Below are 23,633 nucleotides of genomic sequence, written 5' to 3'. Positions count from 1 at the left end.
CAGGGGACAGGGGTTCGAGCCCTGGTCCCGGAAGATTCCACACGCCGCGGAGCAACTAAGTCCGTGTGCCACAACTACTGAGCCTGCGCTCTAGAGCCCGCGAGCCACAACTACTGAAGCCCACGCCTGGAGCCTGCGCTCAGCAACAAGAGAAGCCACCGCAGTGAGGAGCCCGCGCACCGCAAAGAAGAGTAGCCCCCGCTCGCCCTAACTAGAGAAAGCCCGCCTGCAGCAATGAAGACCCAACGCAGACATAAATAAATTAAAAAAACAAAACAAAAGGTAGAGTTATATAACTGATGCTAAATGATATCCATATGTGAAATTGGAGGGTACAGAACTATGTGCATACTATGATAAATGCTGTGTCAAATAAACATGTATGTGCTACAGATTCACCTGTGTGTGGATTTAAATACATACATATATGCTTAGATATGCATATAGTATTCTTGAGATTATACATTAAAAGATAATAATACCTTAGGGCGAAGGGTATTTCTGGATGTCAGGAGGTCAGAAGTAGGACAGACTTTTCACAGCATTCCTTCAAAAAAAAAGATAAATCTTTAACTATGGAATCCCATTGTATTTTCAAAATGTAAAAAACAAAACAACCACCAAAACACTAACTTAATTTTTTTTTTTTAAAGAACACAGACTTTAGGATTTTAAGTTGTTAAGTTCCAGGCAAAATCAGCAAATACCTCAGCACTTGCACCACAACTGCTCATCCTGCACGCAAGACAGACAGCACCAAATGATCAGAATGGCAGACAGCACCAGTCGATGGGGACATCCTTTCCCACTGAGCAGATGTTCAAATCCTTCTCAACACCGTGCTCCAAGAAGCCACTAGGAATCAGTTAGTCTTGACAAAGAAGCGGAAACACATTTGCCATCCCAGTTCTCGAGCATGACCTCCAGAAAGTCCTGAAATCATTGAAAATGACTCAGAGTATTTCCCTCAGGGAGTCTGGTCCTGCTGACTCTTAGTTCTCTTCTGCTAACCTATCCCCACCACTCTTCCTGTTCCAGAGGGATTTGGAGTCCTGCTAGCCCATCCCCCTCCTTTTTTACAGAAAAAGAAACCGAAGCTCCAGAGATTAAAAGACTTGCTCAAGGTCACAGAATGAGTTTGCATCAAATTCGAAGTCAGATATAGCAGCAGGAGGGAGGAGACTCTGGGATTAGAAAGGAATGGATGTGAATTCTTTGCATCTTTCAAGCTGGGTGACCTTACCTCCCAAAGTCTCAGTTTCCTCATCTACAAAATGGGGCTCTTTGGAATGCCTAGCTCAGAGGATGTTTGGGAGAATCCAATGAGCTGATAAATGAAAAGGGCTCAGCACAGTCTCTGACACCTCACAACAGCTTGATCAATGTGTCTGTGGCCATTACAGGATGCGGTAGTGGTTGCAGACATTGTTCTGATTGCCCCCAAGAGACTAAATCTAGAAGAGGTGAAGAATCCAAGGGCTAGCACTGTGTTTCCTTTTTATTTCAAGAATAAGCTTATCTGGGACTTCCCTGATGGTCCAGCGGTAAAGGATCTGCCTTCCAATGAAGGGGAGGCGGGTTCGATCCTTGGTCAGGGAACTAAAATCTCACATGCCACCGGGCAACTAAGCCCGCGCGCGCCACAACTACTGAGCTCGGGCACCTCAACTAGAAAGCCCGCCTGCCGCAAACTACAGAGCCCATGCGCTTTGGAGCCCGCACGCCGCAACTAGAGAGAGAAAACCCACCACCACAACTAGAGAGAAGCCCTCTCGCCGCAAGGAAATATGCCTCAGTGAAGATCTCGCCTGCCGCAACTAAGACCCGATGCAATAAGAAAATCAACAAAATAAAATAAAAATAAATTTAAAAAAATAAGCTTATCAAACATTCAGGCCGTTTTCAATCCCTCAGTGTGGTAGGTGAGATCACAGATCTTAGAGACCACTTTGAACCTCCATCCCTCACCTGTAAAACGTGTGTATGCGCGCACTCGCTCGTTGTGTGTGATAATTCCTACCTACAGGGCTGCTGGGAACATCTCCTGAGATCGTGGATGGGAGGAAAGTGTGTGACTCATAGTAGGTGCAATAAATAGTAGCAGTTATCTCTTCACAGAGTGACCAGGCATTAGGAGAAGCCGCTGCTCCCCGGTACAAAAGGAAAGAAGCTCAAGGTTTGGAACCAGCTGAACCTAGTCCCAACTCACAGCTCTGCCAAGGTCCACCTGTGTGACCCTGGGTGAGTCATTTCACCTCTATGGACCTAGCTGCAAAATGAGTCCAATAAACTCAACATGCAGGCTTGGGGAGAAAATTAAGTGAAGCAGGTACTTCCCTGGCGGTCCGGTGGTTAGGACTCCACCCTTCCACTTCAGGGGACACAGGTTCGATCCCTGGTTGGGGAACTAAGATCCTGCATGCCTGCGCAGCGTAGCCAAGAAAAAACAACATTTTTTAAAATAAATAAATGAAGCAAGGAAGGTGAGTAACAGTAACTGTTCTCTAAGTGGTCAAAGTGATACCAAGAGTTAATTTTTATGGATCCGGACCTGTGTCATTTGCTGTCCTACACGCTTTACATGGCCTGAATTATAAAGTGAGGCTGTTAATTACAATGATTAAGCAATTTAACAAACAACCATCTAACCTTATTTTGTAGCACTCGAGCCACCGCCTCTCCCCCACCCCGCCAGGGTAGAGACCTGGACCCGCCCTCGGTATCCAATGCCCTCCCCCTGGGCAGGCAGAGACGTGTTTGAAATAAAGTTTATTGAAGTTTCTGTCGGTATTTACATATGATACACGGTAAATAACAGAGCCGGGCCCCCCACCCCATCCCTTCCCCACCCCAGAGTCCCCCTCCCCCCAGCCTCGTTAAAAATTGCTGCGTAAAGACAGGTTAACTGCTGCGGTCCCCCCTCCCCCCTAAGATGCAAACTAAAAGCCCCCGTCCCTCCCCTGCCTCCCTCCCCCCACCCAGGGGGCCTTTCTAGTTCCGTGTACAACACTGTGCTACCTCGCCCCTCCTCCCCTAATAAGGGGGTGGGTGAGTTTCTGGTGACCCCCCCATCTGTCCAAGGGGGCGGACGGACCCTTGAAAGAGGCCAGAGTTGGGGGTCTGAGATGGGAAGGGGGACTTCAATGAAGGGGAGGGCCAGAAAATGGAAGACTTCGAGGTTTGGGGGGTGTCGACCCCCGCTACTGCCTCTCCCTCCCCCGACGGGGCCTCGAGGGGGAAGAGGCGGGCACAGGCGTGGAAATGGCGTGGAGGAATTCCCTCCACCCTAGGGTCTCCATTCTTGTCGCGTGGTATGTGGGGCTGGATGCACCGACGGGCTTTGGATGAGCGGGTGAAGAGGAGGCCGGGAGACAGAGGAAGGAAAAGAAGCCAAGGTCAGCTGAGAGAGCAAGAAAAGCCGTTAGAGAGGGCCCTCGAAAAGGCAGGTAACCTTCAAAAGGCCGAGAAGCGTCCAGCAGGTGAGAAAGAATGGGGTCTCCCGTGGGTGGGGAAGTGGGGGAGGGGACACATACCTGCGGCCTCCAGCCCCACCCCGGCCGCACTACACCCGAGGACCACGAAAGTCCAGAGGTGAGATTGGGCCGGGAAAGAGAGAAGTCGGGGCAGAGAGCAGAAGAGGATGCTTGGCATTTCTGGCGTCAGCTGGAACCTACTCTCCTGACCAGAGCCCCTGCAGCGAGGCGGAAGGCTGGGGGCGGCTCGCGGAGGTGGGCGCGCTCGGCCGCTCTGCCCAAGAAGCAGAGGAACCTGGGAGGCGGTACTAGGCCGGGAGGGGAGTGGCCTAAGGAAAAGGGGCGGGTCATCTAGAAGGAGGCGTCATCTGGAAGTGGAAGGGACCAATGAAGTGGAGCGGTCAGGGAAGAGGGAGGGGTTATGGTGACGGGGCGGGGCCACTGGGAAGAGAGCGGGGCTAACGCGTGCGCAGCGTCCTCCGGGTGGGACGAGGAGTCCCGAGGACTTGAGGGGGAGCTGCGTTGTGGGGAGACCCGTGAGGAGTAGGAGGAAGAGGAGGAGGAGGAAGAGGAGGAAGAGGGGCTCCCCGGGGGCGGGGCCTCAGCAGGGCGAGGTGGAGATGTGCAGGTGGTCCGGGTACTTGATGGCTGGAGGGTAGTTCTGCGTCATCTGGATGGATACGTCGCTAGAGATGTCGGAGGGGCTGCGGCCGCGGCGCCACGCCTCGGGCTGCAGAAACTGGCCCGAGTAGTCGGAGCAGTCGCTGAGACGCGGGCGGTAGAAGGCCGGGTGCGGACGGTACATCTCCTCCTCCGCGTAGCGCTTGGTGAACAGGTACACGGACATCACGCCAGCTCCCTGTGGCAAGGCAGGGTCAGAGTCGCAGAGGCTGGCCCCGGGCTCCCTCTGATCCCAAAACTCAAGACCCTCAGTCCCTCCTTTCCCAGAACCCAGGAGTTAGAGCCCCAGTCACCTCCTCCCCAGGATCCCAGGAGTTGGAGCTCCCAGACCCTCCTCTTCCAGGACCCAGGGGTTAGGACCTCAGCCACCACCTCCTTTTAATTCAGAGTCTACACCCACAGCCTCCTCTTCCTCCTGGACCCAGGAATCATGCCCTCCCCCCCAACCCCCCCCCTATTCAAAACTCTATAGTCTGGGCCCCACAGACATCACCTCTTTGAGTAGGAAGGAGGAAGCTGCGAAGGCAAAAGACCACCCGTAGCGATAGTGGAAATACTGCTCAGAGCTGCTGGGCCTGTTCATGACCTCGTCGTTGATGCTGGAAATGTAAAGAACCAAGCCCACCACCAAGGAGAGGCCTGTGGGGAGCAGGGGGGTGCCCTTGGTCCGTTAGCAGTGGACCCCTTTCCCCAGCCCCCTGCATCTCACTGCCATCCTCTCCCCTCTCCTCCCTGCTCTACCCTGGACTAAATTCCATCCTTTGAAGTTCCTTGTGTGCTTGGCCTCAGCTGGGTGCAGGGAGCCCAGAGATAAATCAACAGCCTCCTGCTCCCTCCCACCCCCATCCCTAATCTGCTATCCAGGAGCTCACAATGCAATTGGGGCAGGCAAACATGAACACTGATCAACAGTCACATCCATGGTGACATGTACTGTAAAGAAAACAGTAGCACAGAGCTCTGTGGGTCCAGAAGAGGCACCAAACCCACCTGGGGCAAGGGTGGAGGGAGTCAAGGAAAGCTTCCTGGAAGCATGACTTTGTCCAAGTCCTAAAGGATGAGGCCCAGGGAAGAATTAGGGTTTACCATTATACCAGTCCAGGCGGGGCAGAGGGAACAGCATAGGCAAAGAGTTGGAGGGGGAACAATGAACTGATCCATCCACGTAGCTAAAACATGGACCACAGCCACAAGAAATGAGGCCAGAGAAGGGGGCAGGGGCATTGCCATGATGAGGCTCGAATGCCAGGCTGAGGAGCTTGGCATCAATGCCAAGGGCACTAGGGAGCCATGGATGGTCTGAAGCAGAGGAAGGACAAGGCCAGATGGAAGTGTTAGAAGATCCTTTTGGGGCTGATTGGTTCTGGGAAGAGATTGGAAGGGAGAAACTGGATATTGTGATATTCCAAGGGGAGGAGGATGAAGCTGAGCTGAAGCTGTATAGATCATAATAGCAACAACAACAACATCAATAACAATAATAATAATAGCAACTGCTTATATAGGTCTTGCTCTAAGCTACGCACCATTCTCAGTATTATATATGCATTAACTCATTCAAACCTCACGACACTTTCAAATTGGTACCATTTTTATCTCCATTTACAGCTGAGGAAATAGAGGCACATGGAGAAGGTGGAGAGGAGAGGTCTGATTTGAAAAATTTTAAGAGGCAGCTATCACTTCTTCAAGGTGAACTTTCTTTTAAACAGTAGCCATGCATAGTGATAGCCATACATAGGGTGGCTTAAAGAGGCTATAAAATCCCTCCCCCCCCAATTAATCCAAGTAATCCTCATCAGCATCTTCCCCTAGAATCCTACAAATAAACATTTGTGTGCCCATCGTACCCAGAATAAATCTAAATTCCTTCCACTGCCTACAAAAGAGGTTAGCAAACAATGCCCGTCCAGGGCTAAATCCAGCCCACCTCCTGGTTTTGTATGGCCTACTAGCTAAGAATGGCTTTTATATAATTAAATGGTTGAAAAAATCAAAAGAAGAATATTTTGTGGCACGTAAAAAGTATATGAATTTCATTTGGCAGTTCCTCAAAGTGTTAAAGATAGAATTACCATATGACCCAGCGATTCCACTCCTAGGTATTTACCCAAGAGAACTGGAAACATATGCTCACACAAAAACTTGTGCAGGAATGTTTGCAGCAGCATTATTCATAATAGCCAAAAAGTGGAAACAACCCAAACGTCTATCAACGGAATGGATGAACAAAATGTGGTATAGCCACATAAAGGAATATTATTCAGCCAAAGAAAGGAATGAAGCACGCATGTATACTACCACATGGATGAACCTAGAAAATGTGCTCAGTGAAAGAAGCTAGAGGCATAAGACCACATATTGTATGGTTCCATTTATATGAGATGTCCAAAATAGGCAAATCCATAGAGATAGAAAGTGGATTAGTGGTTGCCAGGGGGTGGGGTGGAGGGGGGATTATGATTAGCTATTAAAGGGAGTGAGGTTTCTTTTTGGGGTGATGAAAATGTGGTAAAATTAGGTAATGGAGATGGTTGCACAACCTTGTGAATACACTAAAACTGCTGAATATATGAACTTAATGTTATGTGAATTATAATATCTCAGGTTAAAAAGCATATGAATTTATAATTTCAGGGTCCATAAATAAACTTTTGTTGGGACACAGACACACCCATTTGTTTACATTTAGCCTATGGCTGTACCGGCAAAACTGAGTAGTTGCGGCAGAGACTGTATGGTCAGTAAAGCTGAAAATATTTATTATCTGGCATTTTACAGAAACACGTTCCTGACCCCTGGACTGCAATGCCTACAAAGTCACCTGCCAAACTCATCTCTAGCCATTTCTCCTTGCACCTGCTACTTAGATCCCACTCTTGCTTGAACACAATTTCATTTCTGCCTCAGGGCCTTTGCTCTCCCTGTTCCCTTGAACTGGAATGCTGCTTCCCCCAGATTTCCACATGTCTCTCTCTGTCACTTCATTATTATTATTATTTATTATTATTATTATTATTATTATTATTATTTTGGCTGCATGGCATGTGGGATCTTAGTTCCCCGACTAGGGATAGAACTTGCACCCCCTGCAGTGGAAGCACGGCATCCTAACCCCTGGTATCTGTCACTTCATTTAGATCTCTTATTCCTTGTCACCTCTTTACAAAGGACTTCTATGATCTCCTTGTTTTAAAAAATTGCCCCTTCACTCAGAATTAGAGAAATGCAGGTGAAAACGATGAGGGCATACCATTTCTCATCCATCAGATCGTCAAAAGTTAAAAAGCTTCACAACATACTCTTTGTGAGGCAGGGAAATGGAAGCTCTTATATATTGCTGGTGGGGATGCAAAATGAATAGTGCAACCTCTATGGAGGGGAGTTTGGCCATGTCTAACAGTACCACACATATATTTATCCTTTAACCCAGCAATCCCGCTTCTAGAAATTGACCCTGAAGATACCTGTCCAACAGTATGAAAGCACATATGTACAAGTTAATTCACTGCATTATTCATAATTGCAAAATATTAAAAATGACCTAGATGCCCTTACATAGAAGATTAATGGAATAAACTATAAAACATCACGTAACAGAGTACTGTGCCACTATGAAAGGACAATGAGGAAGATCTCTAGGAACAGATATGGAGTTCAGTGATAGTTCCAGACCGTATCACTAATTTTTTAAAAAGAGTATACAGAATGCTAGCTTTTAAGCCCCAAAAAGGTACATAAAGTACATATATGCATCTGCTTATTTTTACAAAAAGAGACATAGGAGGGGAAACAAACATGAAGTTGATTACTTTAGGTAGGTGAGAATAGGAAGGAAGAGATGGGAAGGAAGTGGCACTCCTCTGAGTATATATTTTTGCATAATTTTGACATTTGGAACTATGCTAATATTTTATATATTCAAAAGATAAAATCAACAAGGACCTGGGGCTTCCCTGGTGGTGCAGTGGTTGAGAATCTGCCTGCCAATGCAGGGGACATGGGTTCGAGCCCTGGTCCGGGAAGATCCCACATGCCGCAGAGCAACTAAGCCCGTGCGCCACAAATACTAAGCCCGCGCGCCTAGAGTCCGTGCTCCGCAACAGGAGAAGCCATCGCAATGAGAAGCCTATGCATCGCAACAAAGAGTAGCCCCCACTTGCTGCAACTAGAGAAAGCCTACACACAGCAACGAAGACCCAACGCAGCCAAGAATAAAATAAATAAATTTATTAAAAAAAACAAAAACAAGGATGGGGAAAACAACTAAAATTGAATATAAACAAAAATAAATGAAGCTAATTTATATCAGATGAATAATACAACCACAGGAGGGGGGAAAGTAGCAATCCAAGTAACTTTTGGGCAAAGTACTTTGAATATATATCTCAGTTTAAAGACAAAAAGGTCTGTGAAGAAATCTTGAACCGTATTTAGTAGATTTTTATTGGGAGTGGTGTAGGGGTAGCAGTACTTAAGTTATTCTGTGTGAATAGTAGGGTTGAGCAAATGTGCAAATATACGGATGTTTTGGGGAGGTAGAGATCTCATTCTGAAAGAAGGAAGATACAAATCAGAATGGGGCAAGTCAAGAAAGACCCTTGTGGTGTCAGTATAAACTCCTGTTTTACAAATATATGTAATTTCCCAGCTCGTATCCTGAAATATCCTAGGAGCAGTGACACCCCAGCAGCAATGAGCACACCTAGCACCCAGATTTTGGTCTCTACTATCACCCCCACTACATCAGGAGCTAGGAAGAAACAGCTCATCTGAAGCCTGAGGCAGGGGCGGTAAAAGTGTACTGGTACCACAAAATAAGGAAGTACTCAGAAACAAAATGTTGGAGACATGTCAAAAAAGGACCCAGGAACTCATTTCCAGGAACTCATTTGAAGGAGCTTCCTGATAGCCCAACTGGGGACAATCTGAACATCAAAATGAAAACTAAAAGTAATGGCATACAATACGCTGAATTCTTTAAAAATGTGAATCCATACTGATATATTCTTTAAGGAAATAAATAATAAAAGAAAAGAGAACATTTGGGAATTCCTTGGCAGTCCAGTGGTTAAGACGCCACACTTTCACTGCTGAGGGGCCAGGTTCAATCCCTGGTCTGGGAGCTAGAATCCCACAAGCCATGTGGCCCCCCCACCAAAAAAAATTCTTCTTTTCAGTGACATCCATGTAGATAGAACAACAGAGTTAAGAAAACACCATTCTGCAACCCTTGTAGTAATATTAGGATTTAGGCGAGCATCGTCGACAGTGGACATTAAATCACTGTATGACAGAATCTCCCCATGGAATATCTATTAATTACAAAGAGATTTTTGAAAACTTCCTTTATCATAAAGGAATCTGACAGATACCATCTGAACCAAGAAACCGAAGCTAACATCAATCCCAATAATGGGACAAACGGACACCCCGACCTCCTGATGTGATCGTGACACTACTTCGTTTATGTAGTGTCCCTGCTGGTAATTTGTAACATGGATCCACTCCTGTGGAAACTGTGGGGTGTTCTACAAAACACTGGCTGCATTCTTCAAAAAACATCAACATGAAAGATTTTTTTTTAAAGGTACAGGAACTATATAAAAGATGAAAGGAGGCGAAAGAGACACAGCAAGGAAATACAGAACTGGATCCTGAATCAGGGGAAAAACTGACTATAAAAGGCAGTGTGGAGACAATTGGTGAGATCTGAATATGAACTACGTATCAGCTGTAATACTGTATAAGTGTTAAACTTCCTGAATTTGACGATTGTACTGTGGTTAGGAAAGAAAATGCACTTGTGCTTAGGACATAATTGCTGACGTATTTAAGAGTGAAGTGTTTGCAATTTATGTTCAGGTGGTTATATATAATATAAAGTAATATAATATAATATATAATATAAATTATATAATACATACACATATAGATATATACATGTAAGATACAAAGAAACAGAAATACAAATGTGGAAAATGTTATAAATTGGTCCCAGTGAAGAATATATGAGAGTTCCTTGTATAACTCTTGCAACTTTTCTGTATGTTTAAAATTTTTCCAAAGCAACCCATTTTGAATAAAATGGACATCTCCAAACAGGATTTTTCCCCCAAGGTGCCAAAATGTTACCCTGCAAATGACTTATTCATTGTAAAGAGAAAAATGTACCTTTTCAATGGAGAGCTCTAATGATCACCCCCTGTACCAAGGGTTCAAACTTTGTTCCACTCCTGGTAGGAACAACTTGACACTATTTGCTACCTGAAGTCATGGGCTATAAAGAACATGGCACCACCTCTAAATCTTGCCAAACATATTTAACCAGAATCTAATCAAGTCTCTACCCTGGACATAACTTCCAGGCTACAGAAAATACAAAGAAAGAGGAACAAATCAAAGGATGCCACAAGGAAACAATCAAATAAATGTGGGATGTGGGGTGTTCTACAAGACACCCTGTCCTGCAGATTTCAAAATGACAATGGTATGAGCCAAGCTGTAATACTTAAGTGACTGATCTTAACATCTCAAAAAGAGACACAACCAGATAGTATTAGGTCTCCTGATGCAATACAGTAGGACATAATAGCACCACCTATCTATGAAGTATTTTATCACCCCCCCCCAAAAAATCAAACCTGGATCTGATCTACAGTTTTACAGGAAAACACAGGATGGATGAGCATATTAAATCACAAAAACACAATCAGAAAGATCTAGAGTGTGGGAATTCTATGAGACAAATGACTAAATTTCTTCACAAATAAATGGCAAGGAAAAAAATAGAAGGAGAAGGACTGTTACAGATTAAAAGAGGCTTCAGAGATCTATCAACTAAATGCACAAGTGGAATTTGGATCCTGGTCTGCAAGAAACTAATGGTAAAAAAAAAAAAGGCATTTATGAGACAAGTGGGGAAGTTGAACACTAACTAGATATTAATTTATATTAAGCAGCTATTCTTAATTGTTTGGGCATGACAGTGGCACTGTGGCTAGTTAAATAACAAAGTACTAATTTCTCAGAGATATACTGCAGTATTTGTGGATAAAACGATTTAATGTTTGGGACCAACTTTAAAATCATGTAGTGAAGTACAGAAGGGAGGTATGGCAGTACGACTAAAAAAAGATTCACCATATGTTGATAATTGTTGAAACTGAGTGAAGGGTACATGGCAAATTATACTATCCTTTGTATATTTTTATAAAGAAATATATTTTAAAAGTCAGTGTTGTAAAAAAGTATAGTATGGGAACTATTCTAGACTAAAAGAGAATTAACTAAATGCTGTGCATAAACAGACTGAATCCTGGTTCTGGAGGAAAAGCTATAAAAGGCATTCTTAGAACAACTGGCACAGTTTGAAAATGGAATGAATTATATTACGGAATTATTGTAAAATTTCTAGATTTGATAATGGTGTTGTAGTTGTGTAGAAAATGTCATTGCTCTTAAGAGATGCATATTAAAATGTTTAGAGATGAACGATCATGATGCCTGCAACTTACTTTCAAACGGTAAAGCCAGAAACAAACAAAAACCACACTGTGTGTAAAGAGAGAGCCAGAATATGGCAAAACTTTAGCAAAATGCAAGTATCTATGTGGATCTAGGTGGAAGAAGTACCAGCGTTCACTGTACTATTCTATAGATTTCAAAGTTTTCATTAAAAATTTGGAGTGATTGGGCTTCCCTGGTGGCGCAGTGGTTGAGGGTCTGCCTGCCGATGCAGGGGACACAGGTTTGCGCCCCGGTCCGGGAAGATCCCACATGCCGCGGAGCGGGTGGGCCCGTGAGCCATGGCCGCTGAGCCTGCGCGTCTGGAGCCTGTGCTCCGCAACGGGAGAGGCCACAACAGTGAGAGGCCCGCGTACCGAAAAAAAAAAAAAGTGGAGTGATTGAGGTAAGATTAAATAATGACGTTCCCATCAATCTCCTTCCCCTTAACTGTTTTATCTTTGTTGCACTTATCACTACCTAACATTATATTTTCTGTCTATTTGTAGTTTTTTAGTCATGACTCTCCTCCACTTCCTCTAGGATGCTTGAAACTAGTCTACCTTGTTTCCTACTGCATTCCTAGCATCTGGTGCGAGATCCAGCAGATAATAAATACTAGTTGAATGGATGAATATACTTGCCATGCAACTGGAATTTCTAGCTCGTTAGCTGCTTTTCCCTTTTAAATCCACTCCAAGTCCCCATTCCTCTGCCTCCTTTAAGAATTAGCCTTTGCTGAACTTCCATAGCACTTTCAACTTCTGGTATTCCATAATTTTGATGTTCAAGAAGAGGGGGCCCATGAAGTGTTACATGGTGAAGGCATCTGCTATAGGTCTTGAAAGATGAGCAGGTTTATAGCAAAAGAATACCTAGGGAATTCCCTAGCAGTCCAATGGTTAGGACTAGGCGCTTCCACTGCCAGGGACCCGGGCTCAATCCCTAGTCTGGGAATTAAGAGCCCACAAGCCATGCGGCATGGCCAAAAATAAATAAAATAAAATAAAATGAAGGCAATGCGTGACTCTAAACAAGATCCTTAAAAAAAAAAAAAAAAAAAAAAAGGAAAGAAACAATACCTAAATAAGTCCAGAAACCACACTGACTAGAGTACCCTAGTCAAATGCAGGGGAATCCTCTTGATTCCCAGTCCCCCATCCAAGACGGATGGTCCATCATCAAGTAATGTCTATTTTACTTCCTGAATCTCTCAAAATCTAAACCCCTTTTTGCATTCCCAAGTCCTCTGACCCAGCTAAGGCTTATTCCCTATGCCTGTCCCACTGCCTAGAAATCTGTATCCCCCTGTTTTAGATACTGGTTCTTTCTAAAACCCGTACCTGCTAACCACTCCTGCCTCACCTCAAGTCCTATGTTTCACATTTCAGTTGTAAATAACAAGCATTCTCCATACAGAGAGTCAGGAGCAGGTTTGATGAGAAGGAAACAAATCTTTCCAAAGAGAAGAAAAATAAGAAAAAAAAAAAAAAAAGAAACAAAGAGAAAGAGCTTTTTGTTGTTGTTTTTCACCCTTGTTGTTGTTTTTAGTCATTGAAAGTTATCTAAAAACAATGTCAAAAGGTAAGTTCTTCTTGTCATTCCTTCTCCTTCCTGGTCATTTTACAGTGGCTCTGGTTCTCTAAAAAATAACGTTCTTTTCCCTTTTTTCTCCTTCTCTCTTTTTCTCTCTCCCTTCCCCCTTCCCTGCTCTGTAATCCAACTCTCTCCCTCCCCCCTCCACTACATCTGCTTCAGAATACTTAGAGCACAGTAGGCAAGAATCACCTACATTCCAAGCTGAATAGGAACAACCTGGCTTTAGAGCAAAGAGTTTCAGGACCACGGAGAGCTACACAGCTGGCTACATCTGTCTCAGCTGCTTTCTAGGGTCTTAACACGTGCTGTGAATCCCGTCCGTACAAGGCACTTCTCTCTCTTCACTTGAAAAACTTCCCGTCGCCCTTTCTGCATCTTCAATTCAGATGTCACCTGCTCTTGAAGTTGTGGTCGTTCCCACCCTTCCCACCACCTTCTTGTGTCAGCTTAATGCATCTTCGCTTTTCCCAGAATGCCCTGAGCTGTCTTTACCATGCATCCCTTCTACAAATATTGCATTGTGGACTTTGTGCCAGCAACTCGTCTAGGCTCTGAAGATACAAGCAAGAGCATGTTCCTGCCTTTTGGAGTTTACATTCCAGTAGGAGGAGACAGAAAATGAATAAGATGACAATAGCCATAAGTGCTATGAAACAAATATAAAATAGGGAATGTGATGGATAGTATAGTGGGGGCAAAGCAACATGGGGTACCATTGTCAGAGGAAGAAACTCTGAAGAGGGAAAGTTGGAGTCTTTGAGAATTAGGGGGAAGAGACTTCCAAACAGGGAGGGCTCGTGAGTGTAAAAGTGAGGTTGAGATATCACTTTTGAGGAACAGGCTGAGGCCAGTGCAGCTGAAGTTACAAGCAATGGGGACAGTGTTAGTGAGTTAGGTAATGAGGCCAGAGGTCCGAACAGTAGCCAAATCATGGAAGACTGTGTAAGCCAGCACGAGGAGGTGGGATGTATTCTAAGTGCAATGGAAATCCATAAAAGGGAGTTAAGTGTTGTGTGACAAGCACTGACGCACATGCAGCTGGGAGCTGTTTTGTGGCTGACTGCCTGGAGACTGCCATGCATTCCAATATACATTAGGTGCAGACAAATGCTGTGTGATTCCACTTACACGAGGTACCTAGAATAGTCAAATGCATAGAGTCAGAATGTACACTGGTTGATGCCAGGGGCCAGGCGGGGGTTGGGGAGGGGGATGGAGAGTTCTTGTTGAATGGGGACACAGTTTCAGTTTAGGAAGGTGAAAACTGTGGGAGGTGGATGACGGTGAGAGCTGCACAGCAACGTGAATGTACTTAGTGCCACTGAACTGGACAGTTAAGTATGGTTAAAATAGTATGTTTTACATTATGTGACTGTCACCACATTAAAAAAAAAAAGATTCCGTATGTCACCAGCGCCCAGCACAGGGCGTGGCATGTAAGGTGTCTCTGTAAATGTTTGATGGTGAATGAATGAATGAGCAGATGCATAAAGCGTGATTGAGGATCAGGGGTTGATATGAGCCGTGCACGGGAAGCACGCCTCTTATGACCTGGAAAAAGAAAATCAATGTCACTCCAGCCTCCTCCCCTTCTCTCACCAACCATATCCAGTCAGTCATCTGGCTCTATTGATTCTTCTGTCAATATCCTTCTCTCTCAAAGCCATCCAGTCACCTTTATCCTTCCACACCCCCTCCCAGCTGAAACCTTATCTGCTATTGCCTGGACCAATGCATAAGCCTCCTCCTCTGTTTGCCCATTTCCAGTCTCTTTCCTTCTAGTGCATTCCAAACACAAGTCCCTGAGGGATCTTTAACGTCCAGGTGTGACCCTATCCCTTTCCTGCCCCAGCCCTCTCACCACTTTCTCCAAAATTGAATGCCAACTTCACCATTTACCCGACCTCGGGCAACTCTTGTCTCTTTCTAAGTCTCAGTTTCCTCATTGGGAGCATGAGGTGGTTGGACTAGATCATTCCATTCCAAGATCTAAGATATTGTTGGTACTATTTCCATTCTTCCCCCGCCCCTTTTTTTTTTGGCCCCATCACGGAGCATGCAGGATCTTGCTTCCCAGACCAGGGATCAAACCCATGCCCCCTGCAGTGGAAGTGCAGAGTCTTAACCACTGACCACCAGGGAAGTCCCCCTTTCCTCTCTTTTAATCTGCTTTGTCTTTATGATTTTTAACTGTGATAGGGCAGCAGAGTGCCAGGGTGAAAGTCTGGGTTGGAATCCTTCTTCCACTATGGAGCAGCTTAACTTCTGAGTGCTTCTGTTTCCTCAAGTGGAAAATGGGAATAATAATAACATCTGCCTTATGAGGGGAAGAAAAAGAAATAACTTAATTTGCACAAAGCACTTAGAACTTCCCCAAACCATGGCACTCAATAAAGTGTTTATTAGAATAGTTGTTGTTGCTACTACTGCTATTTATGAATGTACGTGTGTATGTATTTAGTTTAAATTACCACGTGTTGAATACTTACTGCTATAGACCAGGCACTGGGTTGGCCCTTCACATCCGTGATCTAGACCAGGGGTCAGAAAACTACTATTTCTCCTGCTGCCTGTCTTTGTATGGTTTGCGAGCTGAGTGTGGTTTTTACATTTTTTTAATGGTGGGGAAAAAAAACAAAAGAAGAATAATATTTCATAACCCATGAAAATTACACTGAATTCAAATTTCAGGGTCCATAAATAGGATGATTGGAGCACAGCCAGGCCCATTGCTTCCCCTCTGGTTGCTTTGGCACTCCAACCCTATGGCTCACAAAGCCTGAAATATTTACTGTTTTGCCCTAAGCAAAAAGTTTGCTGAGCCCTGAACAAGATTGGTCCTCTCAACAGCTCCAGAAAGGAAGGCTGTAACTCACACACTGAGTAAGTGGTAGAATGTTAACCCAGGTCTTTCTAGGTTCACAGGAGCACGTGCCTTCAGCCACTACACCCTACAACATTTAAAGCACACAAATGGGGCTTCCCTGGTGGCGCAGTGGTTGAGAGTCCGTCTGCCGATGCAGGGGACATGGGTTCGTGCCCTGGTTCGGGAAGATCCCACATGCCACGGAGCGGCTGGGCCCGTGAGCCACGGCCACTGAGCCTGTGCGTCTGGAGCCTGTGCTCCGCAACGGGAGAGGCCACAACAGTGAGAGGCCACAACAGTGAGAGGCCCGCGTACCGCAAAAAAAAAAAAAAAAAAAAAAAGCACACAACTGCATACTTTGGGTGGGGTGCATAGGTCCTAGTCTATGAAATGAAGTTCAGGAAGTGGGGTTCAATCCCCCCCATTACTCTATTATTACATCAGAGGCCTGACTTCCAGCCCTGATGGCACCACTGATCCTCAGCTTGACCTTGGGAAGTCAGGTCCTGATGCATGGCTTTTGGGAAGAGAATATCCTCGCTTCTAATGCCAGCGCTGCCATTTACCAGCTACGTCACCTCTTTTGTTTCAACTTCTGTGAACCACGAACAACGGGATTTTCCTTCTTCTAATGTTTCAGGTGGGTTGAATAAATGTTCCCATACTCCTTACCCTTGCCCCACTTTCTGTCTCTCTAGGCCACTATTTTTCCATCTGACACTCTGGGATGTAGATATTCTACGTGTCTTATTTTAGCTCTGTGTCTGGCTCTACATGCTGTGATTCAAATTTGCACAGAGGTTGCACCCTGGTTTCCCTGGGAAAAGGTCTCGTCAGGTTAGGTTGGAAACACGGGGGAGGTTTAGCCTGGAGAAAGCTGGGTGAGGAAAAGGGAGGAGACTGGAGGAGAGGATATTTGAAGATCTATCTTCAATTATTTGCAGAGCCAACTCAAAAGAGGCAGCCGAATGTGGGCCCAAAGGGACAGAACGGAAACGAGACAAACAGCAGGGTTTGTTCATAAAGTATCAACCGAATTAAAAGGGCCCGAATGGAGTTTAATTAAATCATGTTGAATTAATTCGAATTGAACTGAAGAAATGAGTCAGAATAGATTGGGATTAGTTGGGCCAGATTCATGGAGTTAAGTGTGTCAGAGCTGAGGTGATCTGGGCTGACCCGAGCTGAGTTGGACCAAATTGGACTGGACTGAGCTGAAATTTGGAGGCGGGTAACACTTCAGAAACAGCTCTACTCTGGAGCTCAGGACACTTGGGTCCCTGGGGAGCCAGCATTACGTTGGTATCTTAGGCAACTCCCTGCACAGTTTCAGGCCTCGGTATCCCCATTTTATCAAATGAGTGCTAATAATAGCTCCCGGGCAGAGATGTCATGAGAAGGTTATGAGATCACTCATGCAAAAGAACCCTGAATCTCAAAAGAAACAAGAACTATAAACAAACGTCGAACTCTAGCTAATGACACGCATGGTGAAGAATTTAGGGCAAAGTGTACTGATGCCTGCAACTCACTTGGAAATGCATTTTAAAATGATAATAAGATAGACTGATGGATGGGTAGAGAGACAGATGGACAGATACAGCATAAAGCAAATCTTGTGGTACAGTAATGGTCGACTGTAAGAGGTGGGCACAGGGTTCTTTCAACTCTTCTGGTTGAAAAATGTTCAAGTAAAATGATGCACAGAATATAAAGAGCCTTGTAAGCTGTTAATTGCTAAAATATCAGGAGTGGTTAAAAATACAGCCTCTGGAGGAGAAGTGCGTGAGTTTGAATCCCACCTCTGCCTCTCACGGGTTGTATGGCCCTGAGCAAATGACTTCATTTCTCTGAGTGTTTGTTTCCATATCTGTAAAATGGGGCTATTCATAGCATTTACCTCACAGGGTTGTTGTGAGTATCAGAACTGAGCCTGACACCTAATTAGCACCCAACAGGCATTCGCTGTGATTTGGCGGCTAGCTCCATTTCACAGAGGAGGGAAGTGGGGCTCAGAGAGGTGCTGCAACTCCTCCAGGATTACACAGCAAGGAAGTGGCTTTCCTACTGGAAGAGGAACCACAGGTTCCTGGAACCTAAAATAGTCCCGCGGCCTGTAAGTCTTTTCCTCGGGCTTACCCGATAGGATGAAGAAGATGCCAGAAACGAAGGCCAGAATGGTCCTCTGTGGGCGGATGTGGCCGATGTTGCTGATGACGAAGGCGGTGAACACGAGGAAGAGACTGACCATGGGGAAGGGGGTGGCTGTGCGCACTGTCTCTGGGGGAGGGGTAAGAAGAAAGACGTGTGAGGGGGGACTCTCCAGGAGGACACCTCCCCATTCTCCTGACCTCTCCACTTCCACCCCCCACCTCCCCGCCCTGACCCCGCTCTTTTATGTGGCTCCTCCCCTTTCTGAAACTTCCACTGCTGGCCCCACCCCTTCACACAGGCCACCCCTCCTTTGGTTTGACCCCACCCCTTACCTATTGACTCCACCCACTTCCCAGGCCCCACCCCTTCAACCTGGCCCCTCCTCCTTACCCAACCACTCTGCCTGCTTTCAAGCCTCCACTCCTTCCCTCCCACCCCACCCCTTCTCTGGTCCTACCCTTTCTCCCAGGACCCGCCCTGTCACCCTGCCCCCTTGTTGCCTAGCCCTCCCCACCCCCTGCTTCCCCTCACTCAGAATATTCTCTGTGTTTTCCGTCACCAAGTTGATCTCCGGTTCAAGGAAATATTCTGAGGCCACGCAGCGACCCTTCTCCCGGCCTGAGGGGAAGATAAGAAGGCAGGGCTGGATGAGAGGCTCCTGAGCTTTGGAGAGGCAGTCAGGGGCAGGACGCACAGTAGAGAGACCCCAGGATGGGAATGTGAGGTTTAATCCAAGGGTCATGGTCTGTACTACTCTTAGGGGGTCGCAGATGGGGGTGGGCAGGAGTCCGAGAGCTCCTACTGCAAGCTGCCTTAGAGTCCCTTGGATGGAGGAGGACAGGGCTGGAAGACTGAGTCCCAGGGGGACTATGGGCCAGAGGGGCTATGGGCCAGGACTCCTGGATCTCTAAAGAGGTAAGGTCTGGGGGGTGAGGTCGGACAGGATTCCTAGAAGGAGCGGTCTCTGTGGTAGCTGGGAAGCACAGTGGGTTTTTTAAAATTTTTTTTTATTCTTCCCGTTCAGCTCTGGAACTGTCCAGGAGACAAGTTCTGAACTTAACTACTGCTTCTATGGGGCCAGGGGCTCCAGGAGGTTACGGGGATTAGGGATCTGGAGATTGTGTGAGCATTAGGGTTCTTAGATCCAGGGAATAAAGGGCTAGAAACTGAATCTCCAGGTAGAAATTCGACTCTCCAGGAGAGAAACAGGACTGATTTCTGGATTTCTGAAACCCATGGGATGGAACTATGGATAAAGACTCTCGGATCCCAAGCAAGGCAGGGACAGTTGACCGGTGGGCAGGTGAGGTCTGTACCTGCGAAGAAGCAGACGCGCCACAGGCCGGCATGCAGCGCCATCTTGACCTCCGTGGTCTGGTTCTGTGGCAACACCGTTCCCTCTTCCATGTACAGCCAGTAGTCCGTGCTGACCGCGATGCCCACAAGCAGCAGGCCACACGCACCAAACACGCTGCTCAGCAGGGTCAGGGCGCGGCTACTGCAGTGACTCATCCTCAGCGGCGGGGGGCGCCCTGCGGGGCCTGAGGGACGGGAAGCTGCAGTGGAGGGCACTGATGGGACCACTAGAGTCCCCAAACCCCATGCAGCCACGTGGGACATCAGACCCAGGCCAGAAACAACAATCCCCAAACTGAACCCTCTCAGATCTGACCTCTGTGCCCTGACCTACGACTCCATCCCTGGATTTGAACCAGTAACTTGTCTAGAAACCCTAACCTAGGCCACCAATCCTGACTCCATGCCCAGACCTGACACCCTGACCGCTTTCTTTTGGACTCTGTCTCTGAATAGCAACTAGAAATCCCCCAAGTGGGTCGCTAGCCAAGGACCCTAACCCCATACCCTGCTAGCCCTGACCTCAGACCTCCCATCGAAGTTTAAACCCTTGGACTCGTATCTTGACCCTTAACATCCAATTCTAATACCAAGACCTTGACCTTCTAACTCTGATATGGTGTCTTGACCTCAATTTGGTATCCCAGTCTGAGATCATGGACGACGACCCAGATCCAAGATTCCAGAACCTTAATTCCCCCCTCCACCCATCCCAAGTCCCCACAGGCCCCTGAACCTGGAATGTTAGAACTCCACCCCATGTTGCTGGATCCCAGAATACTGGGGCCCAGAGACCTGGAGCCAGGATTTTGGCTAGAGACTCCAGAATGTCAAAACCATGATCTGGGAGTCCCCCATCTCAGCATCCTAATCAGAGCACTCCAGTCAAACAAGTGACCTTCCTTCAAACTAGGGATCAGTGCTCTGAACTCTAAAACCCGGATCAGGAAGCCCAGGGTCCCCACTCCCCCCATCCCCATTACAAGATCCCCAGATTCCCTACCAGAGGTTCTGGACTCCAACTTCCCATACTAGGACTTCCAAATACAGACCCTCTACAACATCCAACCTGGAACCCAGATCTCCCTAACACTGGACCCTCAAAAAAGAGATCCTCAGTTCAAGGCTGTGGCCTCCAAAATTCCAGTCAGAAATCTGGAGATTCCAACTAGGGAGCTCTTAATCCCTTACCCACCACACTCACCCTTTATCAAGAACATTTCCCTAAACCACACAGTCTCATGATTTGGGGGCTCAAACTGGGATCCCCATCCTATCTCAACCAGAGACCTCAACCTACATGAATACCACAACCTCCATCACCGTTTTAACTATGAAGGTTAAGACCCCTAATCAACACCCCCCCCTACAATGCAGCCAAGACTTGAGACCCCACTCTCCTTAACCAGAACTCTTGTAGCCTTGAAACTTGACACCACCCCTGTAAGAACCCTGGAGTTTGAGACAATCTTCATCCCGCCTGCCCCCCCCCCACCATTGCAGCATCTGGTGCCCCCAGCCCACCCGCCATGCCCCCAGCCTCCTGGAGGATTCAGGAATCCGAGACTGGCAGGGCTCCGACCAGCTTTTCCTCCCATCCCCCGTCCCATGGCTCCAGGGCTTGACTGCCAGCTGTCTGCTCCTCTTCCAGTCCACTCACCTCAGAAACCAGCATCAAAAACCCTGTCACCCTGACTGTCTTAGTCCCAGGTAGCTGACCTCAGCTCCCCCCATTGTCTTCTCAGACTCCCAGCTGGGACCTTGCCAACGTCACCCTTCTCACTTCCCCTCTGGCGGTTCCCTCCTGCCTTGCTTGATTCCTCCTCACTCTAAATGGCCCGCCCAGATCTCCTCATTCTCCTCCAGCCTCCAGCCCTTCCTCCTTTGGGACCCCCCCTCCCCCCAAGGCCCGGAGCCTCCTTCTTATCCTTCTTTATCCCAGCCTTTCCTGGATATAGGCTTCTGGATCCCTGGGGTCCCATTCTCCAAGCCCCAAGTCCAAACTCCACCTCCCTTCAATACCTTGGGAGACGTGCTCCCTCTTTTTGGGGACCCCTTCTCGGACTCACAGCCTGCCTTTACCGGGCCCGGGCCCTCCCCCCTCAGCCAGGACCGCCTCCCTCAAGGACCTGGCCTGCACCCTCCCCGGTGCCCACGGTGTCCAAGACTCGGACATTAAGAGTACAGTTGCCCCACTCTGGGACCCTCGGACCCCGTCCTCCCGGATTCCTTAGGCCCAAATGTCCCTCCATCCCCCACTGCCCCCGAACTCGGGCGTCCGACCGCCAGAATCTCAGCCCCCGGAGCCACTCAGGCCCCTTTTAGCCCCAAGCTCCGTCTCCCAGCCACCTCCAGAGGAACCCCCCGCGCCCACCTCCTTCCAGGACCCTCCCCTCACACTCACCTCGCTCAGGGTTGGGCGGACGCTCCGGGCCGCGGGCCCCGCAGCCGCATGACCGGCCCCGCGGCTTCCCCCGGCCGCCGCCGCTGCCGCCGCCGCCACCGGGGTCGCCGGTGCCCGCGCCCCCCGCCCCCGCCCCGGAGCCCGGCGTCCCGGCCCCCTCCCGGCCTCCCACCCCCCACCCCCCGCGCCCGCGGCCTCACTCGGCGTTCGACGCCGGGAGCTGGGACCGGCGGCCGCTCATTGGCTACTGCGGAGGAGGGGAGGGGCAGGGAAGGAGGGGGCAAAGGATGCGGGGAGGGAGGGAGACGGGCCTCGAGAATGGGGGAGGCAGGGAGCGAGAGAGAATAGAAACAGAGGTAGAGAGCCCGAGAGGGGCAGGGGCACACAGAGCGGCAGAGAGACAGAGCAGAGAATCCAGAGTCACACCGAGACCTCGAGGCTGTGAAATTCTGAGACTCGCAGGTCTGGAGACTGGAGAAGACACAGAGATGGCCTAAAAGAGACAGAGAGAGAAATGGAGAGGCAGAGATCTGACCTAGGATCCCTCCTCTTCCTCCAGGCTCAGAGATTCTGGGGTCCTGGAAGTGGAGAGGTCACAGACAGAGAGAGACAGGTAGACCGTCAAAGACCTTTGGGCTGAGAGATGCTGAGACCCAGAGACCTTGAGATAGGGAGAAAGAGAGAGAAAGAGAGAGAGAGAGAGAGAGGGAAGAGACCCTGAGAAGAAGAGACAGCAGGGGCAATCCTGGGGTACCCTGATGAAGACTGGGGCTCTGCCCAGGCGTGGGGCGGAGCCTGGGGTCTGGGCGGCTGGAAGAAGCTGGAGGGGGCGTCCCGGGCCGGGGTCCCCTGAGCAGCAGGCGGGCGCAGAGCGGAGCCGGGTCCTGCAGCCGCCGCGGAGCCGGGAGCCGGGCCAGCACCCACCCCCCCGCCGTGATGTCAGCGGGGCCACTCTTAAAGGGGCAGGCCGCCCGCCGAGGGTCGGAGCAGGGGTTGGGGGCCGCGGGCACCGGATGGGGGTACCGCGGCGGTGCTGGGAAAGAGAGGAGAAGCCCCAGCAGCCAACTGGACCGAGCCCCGGAAACCCAAGAGCCTGCAGGGACGAAGAGACGCCGGGGTTCCCCGAGGGAGCCTGCGAAGCTTTGAAGCTCAGTCACCTCCAAATACACAGACGGAGGCACACCATTCCATTGGCCTGTCCCTGTGCAGGGACTACACTTCCCACCAGCCCTGGCGGCGGGGGCCGCACTTGGGGGAAGGGTCCGCCGCAGTGTCTGCTGGGAAGTGTAGTCTATTTGGACTGCCCTCTCCACGCCCCTCACTCGCAAGTGGGTCAAGGGAAAGAGGCCCGGAGGGCGCGTCTGCCTGCCCTCTGCCTCAGTCTCTGATTCTTAAGCTCACGGGTGTCTCTGTCTTGGGGGGTCTTTCAATAGCAGGCTTGCCTTTCATCCTCCCTCTTAGGACTTCCCAGTCGCTGGGTCTCAGTGTGCCAGTGTGTGAGCTTTATTGCTCTGGGCGAATATGTGCGTGCTTGTCTTTGTGCCCGGGATCTCTACCTGACACGCTCAGTGGTCTATGAGTAGACCGCTGCCTC

At 48.3% G+C, this 23,633-nt stretch overlaps 1 protein-coding gene across 1 annotated transcript; it reads right to left on the bottom strand.

The window, feature by feature from the left end:
* Nucleotides 1-4,074: 4,074 nt before the first annotated feature.
* On the bottom strand, nucleotides 4,075-19,791 carry CACNG7 (calcium voltage-gated channel auxiliary subunit gamma 7; the record flags this gene model as incomplete). Its single annotated transcript, XM_079723697.1, has 5 exons — nucleotides 4,075-4,332; nucleotides 4,648-4,793; nucleotides 18,265-18,405; nucleotides 18,811-18,897; nucleotides 19,596-19,791. 5 exons carry the CDS (start codon nucleotides 19,789-19,791, stop codon nucleotides 4,075-4,077), a joined length of 828 nt encoding a protein of 275 aa, XP_079579823.1.
* Between the last annotated feature and the right edge of the window lie 3,842 nt (nucleotides 19,792-23,633).

The sequence above is a fragment of the Hyperoodon ampullatus genome (assembly GCF_949752795.1).
Source record: "Hyperoodon ampullatus genome assembly, chromosome: 18".
Lineage (NCBI taxonomy): Eukaryota > Metazoa > Chordata > Mammalia > Artiodactyla > Ziphiidae > Hyperoodon > Hyperoodon ampullatus.
The sequence above is the reverse complement of the archived record's forward strand: the minus strand, read 5'-3'. Positions and strand labels throughout refer to the sequence as shown.